Here is a 25,002-nt window from a genome sequence, read left to right on the forward strand (position 1 = left end):
CCCAAAATGTTACTGTTTACAGATATACACTGTCAAAGTTTGTGTATTTCCTTTCAGCCTTCTTTCTATATGTTCAAATATATACAAATTTATTTATTGAGATCATCATGCACATAGCTTTGTATGTCACATTTCAAAGTTTTAAATATTTCTTCATATCATAAAAAATCTTTAAAATATAATTTCAGTAATTATATAAATGTCAAAATTTAAGGATATTACAATTTATTTGATTATTTCTTCATGATTAGATATTGAAGTTGTTTACAGTTAGATATTTTTAAGAAATGGAAGGAAACAATGAAATGATTTGTGAGGATTAAGAATTACAAATAATAATAGATCATTTAAACCAGGGGTCCCCAAACTTTTTACACAGGGGCCAGTTCACTGTCCCTCAGACCATTGGAGGGCCGGACTATAAAAAAAACTATGAACAAATCCTTATGCACACTGCACATATCTTATTTTAAAGTAAAAAAACAAAACGGGAACAAATACAATATTTAAAAAAAAGAACAAGTAAATTTAAATTAAATAACTGACTAGTATTTCAATGGGAACTATGGGCCTACTTTTGGCTAATGAGATGGTCAATGTGTTCCTCTCACTGACCATCAATGAAAGAGGTGCCCCTTCTGGAAGTGCAGCAGGGGCCGGTTAAATGGCCTCAGGGGGCCGCATGTGGCCCACGGGCCGTAGTTTGGGGACCCCTGATTTAAACTGTGTTGCAATTATTGGGACAATTGGAGAAATTCTGTTTAGACCTAGATCAGTTAATAGAATTATATCAGTGTTAACTTACTGGCTTTGGTCATTATACTATGCTTATGTAAAACATTAGAGGAGGCTGGATGAAGGATATATGGGAAATCCATTATTTTTGCAACTTTTTTAGGTTCTAAAATTTAAGAAAATAATTAAAAAACAAATTGGATATAAATCTTTCATTTAAAGAATCATTTAACTACTGAAATATTAGTTTAAAATATATCTGGAAGGAGCATGTATCACTATGTTGCCTTTTTATCTAAGATTTAAAAGAGAAGCTATTAGGAAACTTGTTTTTCCTGGCATAGGTGAGAAGTGACATGTTCTTCTGTATTCACTTACATGAAGTGCTCTTTAAAATGTTTATAATTGTTTGTACGTACAGTTTTTTTTCCAGAAGAAATGACAGAAACATGGGTTTCATTAGATTATCACTGGGGGTCATTGCAATTAGGTTTAATTTAATATCTTCCAGTCCTCCGTGAGCATTATGAAGAATAAAAATAATTCTTTAGAGTGTCAGCCTGGCATCGTGTGGAAGTACCGGGTTCGATTCCTGGTCAGGGTACACAGGAGAAGAACCCATCTGCTTCTCCACTCTTCCTCCTCTCCTTTCTCTCTATCTTTCTCTTTCACTCCCGCAGCCAAGGCTCCATTGGAGCATAGTTGTCCTGAGCGCTGAGGACAGCTCCACGGCCTCTGCCTCAGGTGTTAGAATGGCTTCCACCTCAACAGAGCAACGCCCCAGGGCAGAGTATCGCCTCCTGGTGGGCATGTCGGGTGGATCCCGGTTGGGCATATGCGGGAGTTTGTCTGACTGCCTCCCTGCTTCTAACTTTGGGAAAATTTAAAAAAAAAATCTTTTATCACTTAAATATTTATTTTGTTGGCTATAAATGAAATGAAATGAAAGACACAAGAAAAATAAGTTATACCCTTGCTAGTAAAGATGGGAAAATATTAGCTAATGAAGTTTTTAAGATTTTATTTATTAATTTTACAGAGTGAGGAGAGAAGGTTGGGGATGGGCAGTACCAACTCATACTTGCTTCACTTTAGTTGTTCATTGATTGCTTGTTGTATGTGCCTTGACTGGGCAAGCCCATGGTTTCGAATGGACAACCTCAGTGTTCCAGGTCAACGCTCTGTTCACTGATCTAACACAGGGCAGGCTAGCTAATGAAGTATTGAGTTGATAAAATGCTATATAAGCAAGATTTTGCTAGATGTAGGACCTAGGAGTTAGTGAATTTGTGAATTAAAGCAACCAGGAATGACCGTCCAGAAATCAGTGCTATTTTACAGAGAAATTTGGAACAAAGTTATTCTGGTGCCTCTTTTTTAGTTACACAAGTCTGATCAGCATTCCCAGTGTTCACTTTTCATAAACATGAGTGGTTGGCAGAGACCATCGCTTGCTATATACCTATAAAGTTCAATGTTTAACTTAGATAATACAATTTTTATTGCACATCTCCCAATTAAGATGAAAGATCATATCAGTTTTTATTCAGTCAGAGATTTTTTCAATTTCCACCCCTTTCCCACTTCTAGTTTTACTGTGAGCCTATTTTGCAAATAATAATTAAATAAATGGGGGGGGGGAGAAAAGCAAAGAATTTAGTCTTTTTTACTAGTTCATGAGACCAAGTAGATAAAACTTTAACTCCACCAGGCAGTTTCCTGTAACTACTGGGTATAAGCTGGTAGCGCAACAGGAAGAGTCAAATATGATTTGATCACAAGCACAAAGAGAGATCCCCTTCCTATTATGCCAGTCAACCAGAGTTATTATCAACATAGAGGTATCTAATAAGAAATCCATTACAAAACCTTTTTTATCTTCTCTCTCCCCACCCTGAAAAGGAACATGGTGTGAAGAATGGTCTCCTCTCAAGGTCTATAAAATAGAGAGTTCCTCTCTGGCATGCTTGGATGTAACCCTCCTTGGAAAAACAGACTCGCTTCCAAGCTTATCTCTAATGGCCCTGTTTGGGCTCTTGAACCTTAGGAGGGTGGGTTGCAGCCACCTTGGTTTTCAGGACGGAGAGCTTTGTCTTGGAAAGGACTGTTAATCTAATGTCTTTTCCTTTGTAGATCAAAGTGACAAGAATAATGTCCTAATGAGTCAGGAAGTTTTGACTCTGCAAGAAATGCTCAACAGCCTCGACTTCAAGAGAAAGGTTAGTGAAACACTTTAATTTAGACGTTCACCTATTTCTCTCTTTTTCCTATATATAGACCTACTGAAAAGAATCAAGCGCTTGGGTTTTATTTGTTCCATCTACTCTGAATGAATAAATGGTACTGTTTCTAGGAAGATTTCCATACTCTTTGCAGTACTTCTAAGTTAACAAAGCTGGAACTCCAGAATCTATTTATCTTGCTTATGTGGTACAGTTATTATAGCTACCATTAATGTCAAGGTGAACATTTCATCCAGTTTTTATTTGCCACTATTTCAAACATGACTCTTTGAGTTGCTGTACTTAATAAGCTGAGATGGGTTTTGTTACATATGTGTAATTAAAGTATTACTTAAAGACTATCAAAATTTTATTAGAAAAATAAGTGTTTCACTTTATATGCTGAGAAATAACATTGGGCTAAGTAATCTGCTAGAAGTCAGGATAGTTTGTTGACAACTAAAATTTCAATCTAACCTCTTCCGAGGGAAAGAAGAACGTTTCTCTGGCTCAATGAAATCTTTTAAAAGAAAGGAAACATCTCTATTTTAATTTTCTACCTCTCCTTGAAAATAAATGCTTTTGAAATTTAACCAGTCACTGATAGATCAATACTTTATTTCTAAAACTTTGGCTCCATTTTTTAATGCGAGAATTTGTGTGAGCAAAAACAAATATAAAGTTTATTTTACCCCAAATTATAAACTTAAACAGTTATATGTCAGATTTTAAACATGCAGATGGTTATTCCAAGATAATGTTTTTATGCACAATAAATGTATACTATATGTTTTGTGCATGTCATTTTATTCAACTTTAAGAATAAGACTTTAAACAGAGAGGGAACCTTGGAAATAATGTGGTCTATTCTCCTAATTGTATAGATCAGAAGACCCAGTTCCAACCAAGTTAAATAGCTTATCCCAATTCACATAACTTGTGGTAAAACCAGGGTAGGAATTCACATCTTCTAATTCCTAGGCCTTGAACAGTTAGTTATATTTCCCATTATGCTTCCCAAAACCCAGATAAAGTAATAATAAAAACTAACACAGAAAGGCCCAAATTTTAGCCAGTACATTTAAAAATAAATGCATAGACATATTTATGAGAATAGAAATTTAATTTACAAATATCCTTTTAAAAAACATAATGGCTCTATGACTATAAGATCCAATATTGTCACAGGCGTTACAAATTCAATTATAGTATGAAAATATTTTGAGATATATTAAGAGAATGTTAACTGTGGCCATGCTATTCTTCTCATGACATTATTTGAGTGTAATAACTTAATGTTTGCAAAGGCAGTGCTATGTATGCCAAATAGAAGGTGGTATTTGGTAAAATATTTGGTCAAAATTTTAAGTAAGCCTTTATCTCTTAGCTTAGACACATTGTTTTATAGGTTGAATTATGAGTGACTTAGGCTGTGTCTCATGAAAATATTTTTTAGCAGTCATCTCTGTTTTTAGGAAGCCCTCAGTAAAATGACACAAATAGTAAATGAAACGGACTTGCTAATGAACAGCATGCTAATAGAAGAGCTACAGGACTGGAAGAGGCGGCAGCAGGTCACCTGCATCGGAGGTCCACTCCATAATGGGCTTGACCAGCTTCAGAACTGGTAAAACAATTGACTTCAGTTTCTAGTGAAAACCACAGGAAGTACAAAACTTCAGTGTTGCTCAGGCAGAGAATGCAGGCTTAGATCAGAACACCATTTCATTCAGCTTATTGATGGCCTATTAGCAGGAGGAACTCCCCAGTTGAAAACAAATACTAGATGTAATTGTATACATGTTCATATCTTTTATTCCTTTGGGAAGAAAAAGAAAGCATCTATAGAAATCTATAAAATGCATAAGAATTGCTTCATTTTCTTATATGCCAATCTTAAAAGACTCATGAATCTTTTGAAACCAGGAATAAATGTATTTTCTTTAAGGACAGAAGAAACACTAGCTTCAAAAGCTTGAAAAGATATCTCCGTTTTTAAAGGCGGATTTTAAGATGTCAGAGTTAAGCGGTTCATTAGTTTGTGTTTTCAGCAAAGAAGTTTATTTTTGTGTTTGCATGAAAAATCTCAGATGGTTAATACAACATGGCATCTGCTGTCTATGTATAACACATACGCAGTCATAGATACGATCCTTTGTTAGAAGAAAAAAAAATGTTGATGGATGTTTCCCCTTCATCAGTGCAAAAATAAAGCTATGTGATTGAAAGAAAAAATAAAAAATATAATGAAAAATTTTTTACAATGAAAACATGTAATAACTGGGAACATTTGCACTAAAAGCTCTGCCCTGCCAAGCATCCTTCTCCCCAAAAAGTAAGGAATTGGACTCTTTTTTGTAACACACTGATTTTCCTTGGGGAGATACATTGATTCCCCAACCTTATTGTAAGTTGTTGTTATAAAAACAAGATAAACAGCAAAGGGAGCAATAAAATGATGTTCACACCAAATTCTGAGTGGTTGACAGTTCCTTCTACAAGGTTATGTGGGGAATAACCCTTTTAGTAGAAAGAGATGCTGTCAGGGCCAAAAGGACTTCTCAAGTCTTTTGAAATAGTCTTCCTACTTTATAGTTGGAGGCCCCTTCAGTCTCCAATATTTCACTCTCCCCTTCTTTAGATTTCCCAGCTCAAGCTCCCACCCCCATTTCTGAGGTGAGGTTAACATATAGTGAGGAAAACTCCAAGCAAATACCTTTCTCCAAAGATCTCCATTGATAAGTCCGAGGCTAACACCTTGAACTTATTAAAAACATGTATGTTCATTTTATATTGTATGTTTCCTCCAGTGTTCTTACACATAACACTCATCATGAATTCTGAAAGTTTTAAATTTGCTCTTTCTTTGTTCTGTAGTGAGTGCCACATTCTTAACATATATATGTTCAACAGACTTGTATATGATAAACAAAGAATAATTAAAAGGAATTTCTTGACTGTAACTGAAGGTATAAGTTAGAAAACATTGAAAATATTTAAGATTGTATCATGCATCTTAGAGAAAAAATGGATTAAGGAAAAGAACATAGGAACTGTCACTAACATTTAATGGAATTAAGTGGTTAATATACTTTAATATTTTAATATTTACTAATATTTATTTACTCGTTGTTAAAATGGTAGATTAAGTGAAAAAACTATCTGTGATTTTTATTTGCTGTTCAATAGCTTTACACTATTGGCAGAAAGTCTGTTTCAACTCAAAAGACAATTGGAGAAATTAGAGGAGCAGTCTACCAAAATGACGTATGAAGGTGATCCCATCCCAATGCAAAGACCGCATCTGCTAGAAAGAGTCACCTTCTTGATCTATAGCCTTTTTAAGAAGTAAGTGTTATCCATTCGAATGCCTCATGGTAACTTCAGTACCTGTGGACTTGGAGGGACACCCTGACTGGGGTTTTGGTGTTAAGGTGAAGGAGTGATAGGAACCTAAACGATGAACTTCAGGGTGAACTGAATAAAGCTCTAGAGAGTTCCAGAAACATTTCTACTCTTCACGGTTCACCCATACTTCCTCCACCAAACTGACTCAGTTTTCTATGAGCCAAGCATATCACTCACCTAAAGTTCATTTTTTCAACATTTAGAAAAAAAGATTTCAAGGATTTCTTAAGTACATACCCAAGAAATGAAGGGCGAAGAACATGTTTATGCTTAGACGCTCATCTAAAGGGGAAAAAAAAATACTAGTATGTACCTGAAATCCTAATATCTAGTTCAAAAACGGCAAGAGATTAACTCTCTGTTTTATATTTAATATAATAACAATAGAAAGGGGATTTTATTCTTGACAATTAAGAATTAATTACTGTTGTTACTTAGGGATAACCGTTAGGCATTTTCCTATCTCCTGGTAATTATTTATGAGAAGTCTTTGGAAAGATTTGAGCTTTAATGGGGGTTTAAATGTCTTCTAAGTATAGGAAATTTGGCCTTTCTGAGAGGACAGCATCCTGTTCCTCTGTGGTTTTCAGCCTGTCAGTATTTTCAGTGTTTTCAAATGACATGCTTTATTTCCTTTTAATCTAGCTCATTTGTGGTTGAACGACAGCCATGCATGCCAACCCACCCTCAGAGATCGATGGTACTTAAAACTCTCATTCAATTCACTGTAAAGCTAAGGTAGGCCAAATGTGTTCTGTCATTTCATAAGTTTCTGGAGCCGCAGCCACGGTGTAATTGTTGCTGATTTCTCTCATTGTGTCTTTCATTCAACTATTCTGTACCGAGTGCCTACTACAATACTAAGCTGCTATAAATATCCACAGAGATCTTAAGGTGAGGGCCCTGCTTGTAAGAAGGGTATGACAAGGAAGATGAGGACATGAGGGACATGAGCATGAAAATATTACATCACAACATCAGGCATCGTGAGAAGACTGACTTGAGAGAAGACTGCAGAGACTAGAGAATGCCCTGCTGTCACTGCGAGGAAGGACCTTGAGAGGAGAGCAGAGAAGGAGAGCAGGGTTACGGGAGAGTGAGACTGAGGAAATGAGGACTTCCTGGGTCTGTTCCGTGAGCATGTGGAGCAGGGAGAGGTAGAATTGAGATGATAGATAGGGGACACATTAGGGAAGGCTTCAAGTACCCTATCCAGGGAATACAGTGGCACATGCTTCCCCTGTGATTACCTAGCAGCTAGCTTATTAGATTTCTGAGGAAACAGTCAACACCACATTTTTCAGTATATATTACTTATTATTTACCTCATCTAAAAACATACAACTTTCATGGACAAGAGGGTGGTGGTAGGGGGGGTGGAGGAGAGAGGGGGAGGGGGAGGGGAGGGATACAAAGAAAACCAGATGGAAGGTGACGGAAGACAATTTGACTTTGGGTGAGGGGTATGCAACATAATCAAATGTCAAAATAACCTGGAGATGTTTTCTCTGAACATATGTACCCTGATTTATCAATGTCACCTTATTAAAATTAATAATAATTTTTAAAAAAAAATTTTTTAAAACCATACAACTTTTATATTATTATTTTATTTATGTATTTGATACTTTCCACTAGCATGAACAACCAAAATGGATGGTTTTTCCTAATGACACTTAAAATAATGAGTTTGAGTTTAAACTTTCAAAGATTTTCCTCATGTTTCAATCTCTAGGGCCCCAAGGTTTAAATTACTAATCACTAGTTTATCTCTGGAAAGCTGAAATTCTAGACAAATGGAAGAGATAATGATGCCATGGTAGATAGTGGTTTAGGGTCCCATGATAAGGTCTCTGATCACATATCACTATTGGAACTCCATTTTTTATTTTATATTTCAATTTTATTGAGATATAATTAATATACTATACTATATAAGTTTAAGGTGTCCAGCATAATGACTTGACATACAAAAATTGCAAAATGATCACTACGAGCATTTTAGTTAGTATCATCACCTCAGAACTTCATTTTTAAAGGGAAGGCATTTGTCTTCAGTTTGCATTTCAAAACCCTACTTGGAATTCTTAATCATTTCCGTGTTTAATTTTGCACTAAGACTGAAGAACCAAAGCAAAGGCCAGGTGCTCTTTTAAATTTCAGGATTTTAGGAAGCTGTTTCTTTTCCATCCCCACTTCTCTATTTAACCCAGAAGACAATAACACTAAAGGGAAATAGAATTAGAAGGGTAATGGATGTCCTCCTTTTCCTCGAGACACCCCCATAGATGATATGTTAAATCTAAGATGTTCTTTGGATCAAAAAGGGAGATGAGCAGGGATTGTTTACAAAGAGTTCTGAGTGGAAGAGGTCCCTGAATGGACACCACCTTTCACATTTGAACTGATTGCAAAAGGCAAAGACCATCAGCCCTTGATTTGAGTGTTCTCCCCTCCTCTTCTATCTGACTATTGAGTCCTCATGTTTCTTCTCCCTGCTCTGTTCTCCATTGTCTTACTAGATGATCCTTTACATAGTACTTAAGATTTTCCCCTTAAGCCCCTCTCTGCCATAGCAATGCATCCTCCTATTTCAAAGGAAGGGGTAACCTGGAGTTCCTTTTAAGTTGTCACATCTTAGAATAAATCAGATCCTTCCTGAAGTAGGATAGAGAGGAAGGCAAGGAGGGATAACATCTTGCCTTATTTCATACCAACCCTCACTACCAATAACTATACACTTATCATGTTCCAAACTCTGAAATAAATCCTGTGTTGCTACAGGACTTTTAAGGAATCTTTGCAACATTCTACACGCCCTTTTGTTGGGCGGTCTACTATCTATGATTATATTTCTCTAATGCCAATCAGTTGCTTGTCACCATTCTCTATATTTCGTCTATTTCACTGGACTTCTTACTTTTGTGAATAGCAGTGTCCACACTTCTCCCTTCCCCAATCATTACTATGCCAGTACCCCACTACCTAGGGCATATACTGGATAATATATGAGGCCTGCAATATATGCTGAGTGAATGAACAAGGTTTAGAATGTGTGCATAAGTGAATGAGTGAGTGAGTGAGTGAATAATTATCTCAGAAATTGGACTGAACCTATAGAGCAGGGGTCCCCAAACTACGGCCCACAGGCTGCATGCGGCCCCCTGAGGACACTTATCGGCCCCCGCTGCTCTTTCATTGGTGGTCAGTGAGAGGAGCATAGTTCCCATTGAAATACTGGTCAGTTTGTTGATTTAAATTTACTTGTTCTTTATTTTAAATATTGTATTTGTTCCCATTTTGTTTTTTTACTTTAAAATAAGGCATGTGCAGTGTGCATAGGGATTTGTTCATAGTTTTTTTTTTTATAGCCCGGCCCTCCAAAAGTCTGAGGGACAGTGAACTGGCCCCCTGTGTAAAAAGTTTGGGGACCCCTGCTCTAGAGAGAGATGGCATATCAGAGGCTACAGTTTGGAAGAGATGGGGAAAGTAAAACTAAGAATAAGGGGCTGACACCAGAAGAAGGAGTTAAAAGAATTGTTATTCTGACCCATAATCATTTGATTAGAAGTTATGTCTTTTTAAATTATGAACAGTTTTGCTGTTACTTAAATATAGTATGTTTAAAGATTGCAAATGCATTTAAATGAGAATTTTCCATATTCGACCAGAGGCCTAGTCTTTCTTGATATTTTTACCATAAAAGAGTTATCATTAAAACATTTAGTTTTACTAAGCTTACAAAATGTGTTCTTATAATATGAGAATAAAATGGAGCCATATTAATAGACTTTGATGTTTCGATGTTTCTTATGTTTATACATTTAACCCAGATTTGGACTTTACCCAAAATATATAGCTACTTTTCTGACCTAGTTAATATATTATCCAACACACATCAAATAAAGCAATATGGAAACACTTTGTAAATGTTTGTCAATATAGTAAGTGACTGATGTCAGTACTGGTAATATGGCAAACTGAAGAGGAATTAGACATTTTTAAAACACACTAACGTATAATGGGACATAATGTAATTTGATTTATATGCTATAAAAATATTTAAATCTCTAAGTATAAAAAAGCTTTTACAACTTTTAATTTTTATCTTTGAGTTTTTATTTATGTGTCTTTCCAGACTACTGATAAAATTGCCAGAACTAAACTATCAGGTAAAGGTGAAAGCATCAATTGACAAGTAAGTGTCAAATTTCATTTGAAACATGAAAATATAAAACTTTAAAAAAGAATTGTCCTTGCCCTGGCCAGTTTGCTCAGTGGTAGGGCATTAGCCTGGCATGTGGAAGTCTTGGGTTTGATTCCCAGTCTGGGCACACAGGAGAAGGGACCATCTGCTTCTCCACCCCTCTTTCTTCTCCCTCTCTCTCTCTATTCCCCTCCCGCTACCATGACTTGAGCAAGTTGGCCTTGGGCTCTGAGGATGGCTCCATGGCCTCCCACTCAGGCACTAAAAAATGGTTTCTGTTGCAACAGAGCAACAGCCCCAGCTGGGCAGAGTATCACCCCCTAGTGGGCTTGCCAGGTGGATCCCAGTCAGGGCATATGCAAGAGTCTGTCTCTGCTTCCTCTCCTCTCACTAAAAAAAAAAAACAACAACAACAAAGAACCCTGAGACTCATGAACATAGATGAAAGTGAAGTGTTTACCAGGGGGAGGGGGATGTAGGAGTGGGGGTGAAGGGAAGGGTGTAAAGAGGGGCAAATATAAGGTGATGGAAAAAAAAGGTTTTAGTCTATTAAATAGCTTATTTTAAAGAATCTTCTTGGTTTTACAGGAATGTTTCAACTCTTAGGTAAGACATTTACTTTAGAACATTTTTGCTGTTCTCATAAGTATATTTTACCTGAGACCAGATAAATAGCTAAAATTTCTTCTCTAGTAATCGAAGATTTGTCCTTTGTGGAACTCATGTCAAAGCCATGTCCATTGAAGAATCTTGCAATGGGAGTCTTTCAGTAGAATTTCGACATTTGGTGAGTAAATTTACACAGTAAAACTACACAAGCATTTTTTTTAAAATCAGACACACCTTTACTAATAGACCTTATAACTCAATGTATGTTGTTTCTTATGTGAAATTAAGGGGCATATTGAGAAATAAAACATGCCATCATCGAAGAATTAGAAATTGTAAAAAGACCAATGACGCTAAACTCAGAAGGTCTGAGTTCTTCTTCACAATGGTGAAATAATTGTCTAAATATATATAGTAATTGGTCCATAGATTTTGGCAGTAATGACAGAAGTAATTAATCTTATTATATTAAATAGGCATTCCTGGGTTCATTTTTTAAATCTCCTCAAGAAATTATATCCAGTAACAGCAAGTCTGGCGAAAGCCACTTTTACTTTAGGAGAATTAGCTGGGGGGAAGTAGGATGTTCCTGGGTATGACAATTGCACACAACTACACAGTCTTGGCATGTCTAGAAAGCTTCTGGCCCAGCCTCATCCTGTTGCTTCTTGTTTTTACCACTTCCTCTTACCCTCGAATTCTTTTTTTTTGTTTTCTTTCTAATTCTTTTTATAGTTCTTAGGTTTCCAAAATTCCTTCTGCTTTTCTCATCAGAAACCTGTTACTTATCTGGTTTGTTAACATTTACGACGTACCTCACCTGAATGTTGGGACACTCCTGAATCAGCCGCAAAAGGTCTATTGTCAAACAGATACAAAATTTACCTTAACAGAAAGGTGTCTGCATGCACAAATTTATGCTGGCTTTTGTTTTTTATGTGTTTTTTTTTTAATTTATTTATTCATTTTTTTAGAGAGGAGAGAGAGAGACAGAGAGAGAGAGAGCAAGGAGAGAGAGACAGAGAGAGAGAAGGGGGAAGGAGCTGGAAGCATCAACTCCCATATGTGCCTTGACCAGGCAAGCCCAGGGTTTCAAACTGGCAACCTCAGCATTTCCAGGTCGACGCTTTATCCACTGCGTCACCACAGGTCAGGCATACTGGCTTTTGTGTATAGTTTTTTTTTTGTTTGACCTTCAGGACTGAAGAGTCCATTTCTTTTATTTCTCTCTCTCTCCCTCTCTCTCTCTCTCTCTTTTTTTTTTTTTTTTTTTGAGACAGAGAGAGGCACAGATAGGAACAGATAGACAGGAAGGGAGAGAGATGAGAAGCATCAATGCATCAATTCTTCGTTGCAGCACCTTAGTTGTTCATTGATTGCTTTTTCATATATGCCTTGACTGGGGGGCTACAGCAGACTGAGTTAGCCCTTGCTCAAGCCAGCGAACTTGAGCTCAAGGTGGTGAGCCTTGCTCAAACCAGATAAGCTGACCCTCAAGCTAGTGACCTTAGGGTTTTGAACGTGGGTCCTCTGTGTCTCAGTCCTATGCTCTATCCAGTGCGCCACCGCCTGGTCAGGCTGAAGAGTGCATTTATTTTGAACTGATTCCTTACCATGTGAGACTGCTAAATAAAATGTAATGAGGAGTCATATATTATACATCCTTATAACTAGCACTTTTTTTTTTGCTTAGGCATAATTTCTGTTCTCAAGAATTTTTCAGTAATGGACAATGTTTGTTAATAAATTAGTAAAGCAGTAAGAGACCCTTAATTTAGAAATGTCTGTCTCCTAAGAAAAGTCACATGGAAAAGGAAGAACCAGAAACATACCAAAAAGTGATTAAGTCTTCATTCTAGCACGTATAATATATAAAACTATAAAACCTTAGTTTTTACACCGCTCTTCTAGTTGCAAAGCATTTTGATTTTATTTTTGCATGATAACTTTAATCACTTTTAATATAAAAAAATCAGAAGCAAAATTTTTTAAATTAAAAATCATCTGTAGCCTGACCTGTGGTGGCGCAGTGGATAAAGCGTCGACCTGGAAATGCTGAGGTTGCCGGTTCGAAACCCTGGGCTTGCCCGATCAAGGCACATATGGGAGTTGATGCTTCCAGCTCCTTCTCTTCTCTCTCTCTCTGTCTTTCCCTCTCCTCTCTAAAATGAATAAATAAATAAATAAATAATCATCTGTAATCCCACCACCTTGAGGTAACACTATTAACATTCTTAATTGTGTTGTCATTTTTTTCCATGTATATATACTTTCTCAAGTCAGATGAGACTATGTATACTATATAACTTATATGTCTTTTTTAAAGTAAGTAATCCGTATCATGAACATTTTTGCGTTAGTAAGTCTCCTTTTCCTCTAACATCGTCTAGTACTTACTGTACCGTGGAGGACACTTCCCCAGCATTTATGTCCCAGTCCTCCGTGTTAGACTGGGTCTCACAGAAACAGGAAATCTTCACAGCTTAGCTCAGATGATATTTTCCAGGTACAAAAGAGTGTTGAATAAATTCAAGAACATCCCAGCATGATTTCCTCTTTCCAAAATGTTGGCTGAAAACCACAGTCTTCGTGGTATACCAAGCTTCTCACTTATCTCAATGAAAGTGTCTAAACTAGAATCCCATGAGGTGAAACAGGAAGCTCCTTTCTGTTAGATGTGGGCAGCTGTCAGGTTTCCATGAGTTTGAAGACATCTGCATTACCAGCAAAAGTGTGACCCAGAAAATCACTACAGCGGGTACAACCAACTTGACATTTAGTAAAAACTGTTGTTTTCTTTTATAAAGCAACCGAAGGAATTGAAGTCCAGTGCTGGGAGCAAAGGAAATGAGGTAGGAAATATTTACTCCTAGAGAGTTTTTTCTAAGAAATAATTCTATAACACTTTATTTTTACAAAGCTCTTAAATTGCCTTTTATATTTTATATTTTCATATCAAGTTAAATTCATGTTTCTCTGATCACAAATGTAAAGCTTGGTAATTGCAGACAGTTAAAAAAAAATCTGTTTTGAAAAGGAGAAAATTGCATATAACACCCTCCTAAGGAAATTACTATTAACATTTTGGGTCATTTCATTCTAGATTTTATGTATATATTACCTTAAGGTATATATATGCACATTGGTTCATAACTTGCCATTTTTTTCACATAGCAATGTAAGGTGACCAGCTTTTCATAACCTTAAGTACTCTTAGAAAACGTGATTTAAAGTGGTTGTGCTGTATTGCCTTTTATAGGTGTGTCATACTTTCTTTAGTCACTCCTCCATTAAGAGAAAATATCTTAAAATCATTTATATTCCACACATAAGAGGTAAGTCTCAAACATCATAACACATAATGTGAAAACCACAGGTGAAAAGCAGTCCTATTATTTTATGGTGTCAATTACCTTGCTTTTATATTTAAGGTTTGCGTGTCACTGAATGAATTGATTGAAAGAACAAATGGATGCAGTCCATGTATTTGCATTTGGGTCAGTAAATGATAGAGTGGTCAAATCTTGGACAGGTGGCCTTGGAGATCATTGATTTCGTTTATCTCAATAGTGGGGCATATGTCTGCACACATGGGAAGCAACCAATGAATGAAAAACTAAGTGGAACAACAAAGGAATGCTTCTTTCTTTCTCTCTAAAATCAATCAATAAAAACAAATAAATAAAGCAGTAATAATATACTTTAAAAAAAATAGAATATTCCAGTAAACCAAAGAAGTGGGAGTTATTCTTCTTCCCTTGTAAAAACTCATAAAGGTTTTTCAAACTTCTTGATTGGAACATTAGCACATTATAAATGAAAGTTTGTTTCACCCAGCTCCCTGGAATTGTGGCCAGAGTTGTAAATGACATTTCATGCTGAGTGACATCCCTGAGTAGTATTTACTAAGTCTGAATAGACTAAGCACAATGCTTCTGAACTTTTAAGTAAAACAAATCAAATGGGAATCATCTAAATGGCTCAACTCTTCAGTACATTGTTATCGTTATGACTGCAAAATCAAAATCTTGGCTTTCCCTAGAGATAGAAATCTAAGTAAATCCTTCCCTATTATAGAAAAACCAACCAATCTTATTAACACTGCCTACTTATATTAATTTAAATTTATTTCCTCTTTTTTCCCAATTAATAACAAAACTGTACAGTACATATCAGAAAGCTTTCGTTTTTGTCCCCTTTTCTTCAATTTTGTCAGCTCAGGATAATTTTATTTTAAGCTATTCTTTGAGCTCCCCCTATTGATAGAATTTTAATATGACTCCTAGTTACACTTAAACCATACACTTGAACATCGTTTAATGTGCTACAGGAACAACTGAAAAGCCACAAAATATATAAAAGTGGGCTCAGGAAGATGAGGCAACAAGTCAGGGGCTTAGGCAGGTAACAGAGGTCACCAAAGGCAAGTCAGGAAATAGCTTGGGAAGGTCGGGTGATATAGCAGGGTTCGTAGAATCAAGATTGCTGGCTTTGAAGTAACCAGAATTTCAGAAAAACAGGAAGCGAAGATATTATAACCTCATTTTGAATTTCAAATAGTAGCTGTTGTTTATCTGTGAGTTGTTGTTTACCTGCATCAAGAGTTCACAGCCTGGTAAGAATTTATTTAACAAATCCTCCTGTGTCATCTACTTTATACTTGGCACTAATAGTTTCACTGACATTGATTTATGTAACTCTGGCAACACTGCTATGAAGTAGTACTGTTAGTGTGGTACGTATTTCAGTTAGGGAAACTGGGAGGCAGAGTGGTTGAGTAAAGAATCAAACCACGGCTCCCATATCCGTGCTCTTGGCCACAACGCCGTGCTGCCTCTAAGATCTTAATACTTTCCCCGGGAGAAGCTATGGGGGCTTGCACTGCCCTCTGATTCCCTCCCGCACCTTCAGGTAATCATGCCTCTCACATTTGCTGGGACTCCTTTGAGGGAGATCTCTGCAGATTTGCAGGTAGCATCTCTTCCTTTCCTCCCTGCTCTAGCTGAGGTTGCTCGTGAATGCATCCACTCAGAAATCACCTGGCTACCTTGCACCAGAATCCTTAAAAGTTTAGAAGGAAGTTAAAATGATGTTCTTCAGAAAACATTGACCTCTCCCTTACCTCCTGTAGGCATCAGTGGGGTAGTAGAAATAGCATCCTGTTGGGCTCTGTCTCTTGTGCAGCTGACCTTGCACAAGCCACTTAACCTCACTAACTCCCAGTTTCCTTATTTATAAAATGGGATCATGTTAACCTGCGTTGTTGGGAGGATCAAATGAAATGGTATATGTGAGAGTCAACTGCAGTATGGTGTGCAGATGTCTGCTTATCACTCTTTCTGATCAGCCAGCCAGGCTGTCCCCTCTGTAAAGAGCAGGTATTTATACAGGTGGAGAAACTCCAAAGGGGATATTTCCGACCCAGGACTAACTGTTTATCCTTATCCTTCACCGTCAATCCACCAAAGAGCTTGGCTGGAAACTTTCTCTTTCAAGAGCCCCTGAGCACATGCCTCTGTGACTCCTGGACCGTGAAATCTCAGAGCACCACTCTGTTCATCTTCCCTTTTATGGGATCACATGTTTCATGTTCCTACCTCCACCACCTCACTGTCTTCCACCCCATTCTCTTTCTTTCTCTCCCTTCCCTCCTCCCTCTCTCCTTCTCTGGCACACACATAACTCAGTCTGCTTTTGTGGTTGTAAGAACTTGGACTGGACACTTATTAAATGATCAGGAACATACCAGGATGTCATGAATGATAGTTTCCCTAAGGTGGCCATTCCAAACCCCCTTAGAATTGGAGCACAGCCTGGCTGTTTGACTCTGAGGTTATCCAAGAAGAGGTGACCAGTTAGGATGTGCTGGGCTCCTGGCTGCAGGATTGGTAAAGGGAAGAAGTTGCCCTAGACCCCTACTGTTCCCAGACCACCCAGAGAGACCACAGAGATGAATTAGGAGCAACCTGTGGATTGGGGGCTGGTGAAAGGTGGAGCTCAGGATCTTCCACCCCTGTGTCAATCAAGATAGCTCTACTTGATGTATTCACAGATTGGAAACCAGCTGGGAAACTTCCTCTCAAGGATATGTTCCAGCATTTAAAAAATAATTGAAAACCATTGGACAGACAGTCTCTAAAGTTCCTTTGACTAAGAGTCTATAACCCATAAAGTGCAACATAGAATGGGGTCTTCACATTTAAAAAAATAATAATAATTTACTTTTAAAAATTTGCTTTGGAATTTCACAACATCCCTTGAGGAATCTGTAAACACACTATCACAAAATCAAGGTTACTGCTTCTTTCGCCCATCTTTGTTCTTTCCCAATAAGAGTCTCCATAAAGAAACAATTCCATTACCTAGCAAGTGGCCAGATTTTGAAAGCATCAGTCTGTCCCTGTAAAATAAACCTTTCCTGAAGGTCCTCATCTGGAGGGAGCCAGCCAGAGAGTGATTGCTGAAATGTGGAAACTGAACAGGGAAGCTGGAATTGTGGTCTCGAGTTCGCTCTGTCAGCAGGCTTTAACTGATGAATGACAGTTTTAGCTGCAGATTGAGTTGTTAGGTAATTTTGTTTATGTGGTGGAAAGTCATGAAGCACAAAGACACTATTCGTAAAGCCTGGTGACTTGAGTTTCATTTAACAAAATAGCCAAACAGATGTTCTTTCAGGACTCAGTGTCCTCAAACACAGATACACCAATCACACTCCAACTAGCCAAAGCATTTTCACAGAAAGTTGATTTTATTTTGAATTAAATTTAAGTGGTCGCAAAGCTTTTGTAAGAAAGGTATCAATACACGAATAACACTATCAATCTGGACTTCTCTGCAATGCCCTCCATACAGTACCCTTATTTTATGGGCTGAGAATTTTACATTCATGTCTTATGATCCTGTGATTGAGGTCTGTCTCTCATATTATTGTACCATTATTTCGCCTCTTATAATAGTTTCCCAGCATTTAACCCAGTAACTAGCCCATGATAGGTACTTAATAAATATTCACCAAGTTAATGGATTATTGTAATTGTGGTCTATTCCACATAATTTTCCATGTGCAGCATTATTATAGATTATGGCTTGTTAGGAGTAAGAAATTGAGATGAAAATTATCGTTATCCTAGTCATATTTATTTAACAGGGGTTTCCTTTCAAATCAAAAGCCATAACCATTTGTTAACATATTCTAGGATTTCAGGGTGTACTATTAAGCATTGAAAAGAGGAAACAAAAAGAATATGGTAGCATCTGTACCTACCCTTCATTAGATTGTGTATTTTTTATTCAGGTGGAGCCCTGCTCAAGTTGTTTAGCCCAGTTTTCCAGTTTTATAACAGATTATACAATGGGTACTTTTCTTAAGAAGTACAATATGGTCGGCCCTGGCCGGTTGGCTCAGTGGTGGAGCATCGGCCTGGCGTGCAGAAGTCCCAAGTTCGATTCCTGGCCAGGGCACACAGGAGAAGCGCCCATCTGCTTCTCCACCCCTCCCCCTCTCCTTCCTCTCTGTCTCTCTCTTCCCCTCCCGCAGCCAAGGCTCCATTGGAGCAAGGATGGCCCGGGCGCTGGGGATGGCTCCTTGGCCTCTGCCCCAGGCGCTAGAGTGGCTCTGGTCGCAACATAGCAGAGCATCGCCCCCTGGTGGGCGGAGCGTCGCCCCTGGTGGGTGTGCCAGGATCCCGGCAGGGCGCATGTGGGAGGCTGTCTGACTGTCTCTCCCTGTTTCCAGCTTCAGAAAAATACAATAAATAAATAAATAAATAAATAAATAAATAAATAAAAGAAGTACAATATGGTCAATCAAGTTCTTTTCAATGTCATATAAGTATCATAAATGTCGATACAGATATTTTTTATTAAGTGAGAGGCAGGCAGCCAGCCAGAGAGACAGACTCCCATATGTGCCCCAACCAAGATCCACCTGGCAAGCCCCTCATCCGGGACCACTCCTCCATTGCTCAGAAACCGAGCAATTTTGGGCCTGAGGCAGGTCATGAAGCCATCCTCAGTGCCTGAGGGCAACTCACTCCAATTCAGCCATGGCTGAAGGAGGGGAGGTGGAGAGAAAGAGAGAGAAAGAGGGAGGGGTGAAGAAGCAGATGGTCACTTCTCCTGTGTGCCCTGCCTGGAATCAAACCCAGAACTTCCACACACTGGCCCAACACTCTACCACTGAGCCAACCGGCAAGGGACAGATAAATGTTGATATTTTAAATCCATAACTATCTGAGATTATTAGAATGGCTTTTAATATTTTAATATTACTGGTACACCTCACCTATGATGTTTTCCTAGTCTGTGAGGAATGAATTCTGGAAGTGTGACATTGACTAGTTCCCTGGCCTGGACATACTGATACAGTAATAGAGACTACGAATGATGGCCATGCAGGCTTTGAGAATTAATAACGCTTTCTTTTGGCAGAGCCACTTTTTTTCCAGTCACATGTATTGCAAGTCAACTAACTTCCTTGATGGATTTTATTTTAAATGTGCTTCCCAATAGCATTAGGGATTTTAAGTAAACATTCATGACTAGTTTGCATCACTGAGGAAACCTCTCACCATCCACATTCCAATTCAGTAAAGTAATACCTAAAACACAAAGTTATTTTCCATAATTAATGGACAACCCTGAGTGTCACTGCTCTATCTGTGGAGTTCTGGTTTTTCCACTTTGGATGGGTGCCATAACTCCAAGATCTGAAGAAATTATCCATAATGAATGATCATATCATATTTAAATTTTATCATAAAGGCTCCCTTTGGCTGTCTTCCAGCCATACCTCTGTATAGGAAAAGATGTCTATGGGTTCAAGACCATGTGCTCAACGAGAGTCCAGGACCAGAATTCTCAGCCCGAAAAGCCTCAAGCCTATTTCCAGGGCCTGTGAAGGCCTTTTCTCCAGGCTTACTCTCCCAAGCATAGGTGTCACAATGAAGGCAAACATTTCTAAGCACAAACACAGAGGGCTTGAGGGTACAGAAGTCTTGCAAGGTTCCTCACAGAGGTGGGAGGGGTGGTGGGGATCTAGGATGACTACGGCCTCCTCACACTGCCATGTTCCAGTAAGACTTTGGAAAGTTAAAACCTGGCCAATTAGATCCTGTGAAAGCTTAGATGTCAAGGTAGCAGGCTAGGCTATATTTTAACAGTTTGTTAACTTGATTTATAATGGTTGAATATTTAGACATATGGTATGTGAGTCTCCATCTGTGCGCTTGCCTCAGGCTTCTTAAGTGTTCTGCACAGGCTTGTAGCATCCTGCTATTGAAACCAGTGAGAATGCGAAAGACACCCATCAGTGAACATGAAACTGTGGGTTTCGTTCAGCAGTGAGATTTTCTGTTGTTTAAAAAGTGTGGTTTTTGTTCAACTTTGTGGCTAAACACAAGCTGACAACTTCATATCATGCTCAAAGAAACAGCTATTTACTTACTTATTTATTTAAACATGGTGGTGAGGGTATGGGGAGTGGGAGACTGTCTGTTTGGTGTATTAAATGTACTGGGAGTCATTTTAAGGGTGATGTAAGATTTTCAAGCAGAATTCTCATTAATATAACTTTCTACTACTCACCCAGTAAGAAGCAATTCCACTCTAGTGAATCTACCAACAAGCAATGTAAGGTATCACAATGATCTAACCCAGGGGTCCCCAAACTTTTTACACAGGGGGCCAGTTCACTGTCCCTCAGACCGTTGGAGGGCTGGACTATAAAAAAAAAAACTATGAACAAATCCCTATGCACACTGCACATATCTTATTTTAAAGTAGAAAAACAAAACAGGAACAAATACAATATTTAAAATAAAGAACAAGTAAATTTAAATCAACAAACTGACCAGTATTTCAATGGGAACTTTGGGCCTGCTTTTGGCTAATGAGATGGTCAATGTCCGGTTCCATATTTGCCACTGCTAGCCCTAACCGAGTGATATGACGCATTCCGGAGCTGTGACGCATGCGTCCCGCATCACTGGAAGCAGTACTGTACGTGAGCAACGCTGTGCTTTGCGGCACGGCAAATACAGTACTTCTAGCATCCTGTGCTCCGCTCACTGATCAGTAATGAAAGAGGTGCCCCTTCTGGAAGTGCAGCGGGGCCGGATAAATGGCCTCAGGGGGCCGCATGCGCCCGCGGGCCGTAGTTTGGGGACCCCTGATCTAACCCAAGGGAGAGGAGAGTTTTTAATTCTCTGCTCCTTCTCAGGAACAAATCCTAAAGTTAACACTCATTGTCAAGAAAGTCTTCCTCATGTAATTGTGATTCAGGTCATCATATCAGAACTATTCTTCAGTATTTGAAAATTAATCAAATTGACTCTGATTCGTTATTAACGCATTCAGTGTTAGATCTCCCTTTCGACCAGAGCTGACTCGGCCACCCCCAACCCCATCCTCACTTTTCTAGGCAAATAATTCCACTTCTGTTTACATTTTCCCACAGCACAGATTTTTAAAAATGGTTTAAGCTTTCTAGACCATCTCCAAATTTCCCACATCCCTTTTGAGACTAAACACAATGTGGATACACCACATTGAGAATAATTTTCTTCTGAATTCCATGTGGGGTTCTCGCTGAGCATGTGATTCAGCAGCCGTGGGATGAGGCCAGGAGTCCTGTTTTCCTAACAAGCACTTGACGATGACACTGCTGCCCGTCCTGGGCACATAGCAGAGCGCTGTAAAACTTCATCAAGGAAATACAGCAATTTCTGTCTTAATCCAAGCCCACTATCCCAAGGTGCTTATTTTCTGAACTGTAAATATTATCCTAGTATCATGCTGATATTTCTTAATTTTTTTAAAATTTTGTACATTTAACCCCTGAATTCTTTCTATAAAATATTAAGCTATGGTTCTCTTACACCAGCTTTCCATACATATAATTTCCCCCCATCTTCACAATATCGTTATATAACATTCTGGTTTAGTCAAAATTCAATGTTTACATTACTATGATTATAAAAAAATTATTAACAGCTGAACCATATAACATAGTATGATTGTATTCCCATTGTATTACTTTTAGCTTTCTCTGTATTTACTAGTTGCCTTTTTGTTTGATCAATTTATTTTATGGACTTGTCATTAATATAGCCTCAAACTTTCCTTCAGAACTCGAAAACTCCTTGCAATTTGGGAGACAGGTCAATCTAAGTTTCTATCGTTTTCTTTTTTCTTGGCATCCTGCCTCTGGGAACCTTTCAGCTGTTGCTCCAATCTGGGCTGATTACCTTCTGATCCTGTTGCACAATTGTTTTTTGCTTTTTTTTTTTTTTGTTTAACTTTTTTTCACTATCATCTTAGGGAATGCATCTTCTACTTTACTAGATATCGAGAAATTATTTTCCAAAGTGATTGTGCCAACCTCTAACAGCAGTGTATAAGAGTTATTATTGGCTCCTGCCTTTAATATTTCCTCTATTCCATTTTCTTGGTTCTCTTTCTAGAGCTTCTCTTAGTTTGTTGTTGAACTTTTTATATTAATTCTTTGTTATTTTATTTATTTATTTATTTATTTATTTATTTATTTATTTGTATTTTTCTGAAGCTAGAAACGGGGAGAGACAGTCAGACTCCCGCATGCGCCTGACCAAGATCCACCCGGCATGCCCACCAGGGGGCGATGCTCTGCCCCTCTGGGGCGTCGCTCTGCCGTGACCAGAGGCACTCTAGCGCCTGGGGCAGAGGCCAAGGAGCCATCCCCAGCGCCTGGGCCATCTTTGCTCCAATGGAGCCTTGGCTGTGGGAGGGGAAGAGAGAGACAGAGAGGAAGGAGAGGGGGAGGGGTGGAGAAGCAGATGGGCGCTTCTCCTGTGTGCCCTGGCCGGGAATCGAACCCGGGACTTCTGCATGCCAGGCCTACACTCTACCACTGAGCCAACCGGCCAGGGCCTTAATTCTTTGTTATCTTTTTTATCCTATGTTTTATTTCTTCATTTTTTTGTTTTACTTTCTGGAACATTTCTTTTACCCTATTTCCATTTCTTCTACTGACTTATCTATTTCTCTTATTATATTTTTAAATGTTCATTATTATTTTCTAAATGTTTCTTTTGAAAGCATACTATTCTTGTTTCACTAATGTAATGTTTGTTACATCTGTAAGAATATTAATAAAGTTCTTAAAACATCTTTAAGGATTTTTTAATGAACTATATACATCTATACATTACTTCTAGTACATTCAACACAAATATATACAGAAGAAGAGAAGAAAATACAATGAACCTTCCCAACTTCAATAGTGATTAGCATTTTGCCTATCTTATTTTATTCATTTTCTCCTATATATACACATTTTTTTTCTGGAGTACTTAAATTCCAAGTAGTATAGCATCTTACTAACTGATACTTTGGTAGGTGTCTCTTATCTAGAAGATAAGAAGTTTTTTAAAACCTATATTCAATGTGCTTATCACAGAAAACAAAAATAATAAATTTGTTAAACTTTTTCCTTAATGAAATGTCATTACTTGTTTAAATTTCTTCACTGTCTCAAAATGATCTCTTTATGGTTGGTTTGTGCAAATCAGTATCCAAGCAATGTTCACTCATCACAGTTGGTTGACTTGTCACTTTCCCATGTCATTTATTTGTTGCAATAATGTATAAAAATGGACTTGATTATTTTTTTAATTTTATTTGTGTGTGATAGAGAGAGAGTGTAAGGGAAAGAGATGAAAAGTGTCAACTCATAGTTGCAGGACTTTTAGTTGCTCATTGATTGCTTCTTACATGTGACGCGAGGGCTCTAGTTGAGCCAGTGACCCCCAGCTCAAGCCAGCAATCTTGGGTTCAAGCCAGAGACCTTTAGGCTCAAGACAAAGAGACTATAGAATCATGTCAATGATCCCAAGCTCAAGCCGGTGAGCCTGCGCTCGAGCAGCTTCAAGCCTGTGATTTCAGAGTGTCAAACCTGGGACCTCCGCATCCCAGGTCTACGCTCTACCCATTGTGCCATCACTGGTCAGGCTTTCATAGTTTTGTCTTCAGCTCTTCATTTGATTTTTGCATTTTCTCTTCTTTTCTGAGTTCTTTCTTGTTGACTTTTTTTTAATTAAGTTTAATGCAGTGACATTGATAAATCAGGGTAGATATGTTGAGAGAAAGCATCTCCAGATTATTTTGACATTTGATTGTGCTGTATACCCCTCCCCCAAAGTCAAATTGTCTTCTGTCACCTTCTATCTGGTTTTCTTTGTGCCCCTCCCCTCCCCCTCTCCCTCTCTCCTTCCTCGCCCCCTCCCCCTCCCCCCACCCCCCTAGCCCCGTTGCCATCACATTCTTGTTCATGTCTCTGAGTCTCATTTTTATTTCCCATCTATGTATGGATTCATATAGTTCTTAGTTTTTTCTGATTTACTTATTTCACTCCGTATAATGTTATCAAGGTACATTCATGTTATTGTAAATGACCCGATGTCATCATTTCTTATGGCTGAGTAATATTCCATAGTATATAGGTACCGAAGCTTTTTAATCCACTTGTCCTCTGACGGACACTTGGGCTGTTTCCAGATCTTCGCTATTGTGAACAATGCTGCCACAAACATGGGGGTGCATTTCTCCTCTTGGAGCCATTCTATGGTATTCTTGGGGTATATTCCTAAAAGTGGAATAGCTGGGTCAAAAGGCAGTTCAATTTTCAGTTTTTTTAGGAATCTCCATACTGTTTTCCACAGTGGCTGTACCAGTCTGCATTCCCACCAGCAGTGCAGGAGGATTCCCTTTTCTCCACATCCTCGCCAGCACTTATTCTGTGTTGTTTTGTTGATGAGTGCCATTCTGGCTGGTGTGAGGTGATAT

At 38.2% G+C, this 25,002-nt stretch overlaps 1 protein-coding gene across 1 annotated transcript in view; it reads left to right on the forward strand.

The window, feature by feature from the left end:
- STAT4 (signal transducer and activator of transcription 4) overlaps positions 1-25,002 on the forward strand; it is a 108,763-nt gene that overhangs the window by 61,431 nt on the left and 22,330 nt on the right. The window contains exons 6-13 of the mRNA XM_066279217.1: positions 2,869-2,954; positions 4,433-4,584; positions 6,147-6,305; positions 7,011-7,103; positions 10,504-10,563; positions 11,161-11,178; positions 11,266-11,359; positions 13,989-14,033. Coding sequence (XP_066135314.1) covers positions 2,869-2,954; positions 4,433-4,584; positions 6,147-6,305; positions 7,011-7,103; positions 10,504-10,563; positions 11,161-11,178; positions 11,266-11,359; positions 13,989-14,033 — 707 coding nt within the window. The remainder of the gene's footprint in view (positions 1-2,868; positions 2,955-4,432; positions 4,585-6,146; positions 6,306-7,010; positions 7,104-10,503; positions 10,564-11,160; positions 11,179-11,265; positions 11,360-13,988; positions 14,034-25,002) is intronic.

The sequence above is a fragment of the Saccopteryx bilineata genome, chromosome 5 (assembly GCF_036850765.1).
Source record: "Saccopteryx bilineata isolate mSacBil1 chromosome 5, mSacBil1_pri_phased_curated, whole genome shotgun sequence".
Taxonomy (NCBI): Eukaryota; Metazoa; Chordata; class Mammalia; order Chiroptera; family Emballonuridae; genus Saccopteryx; species Saccopteryx bilineata.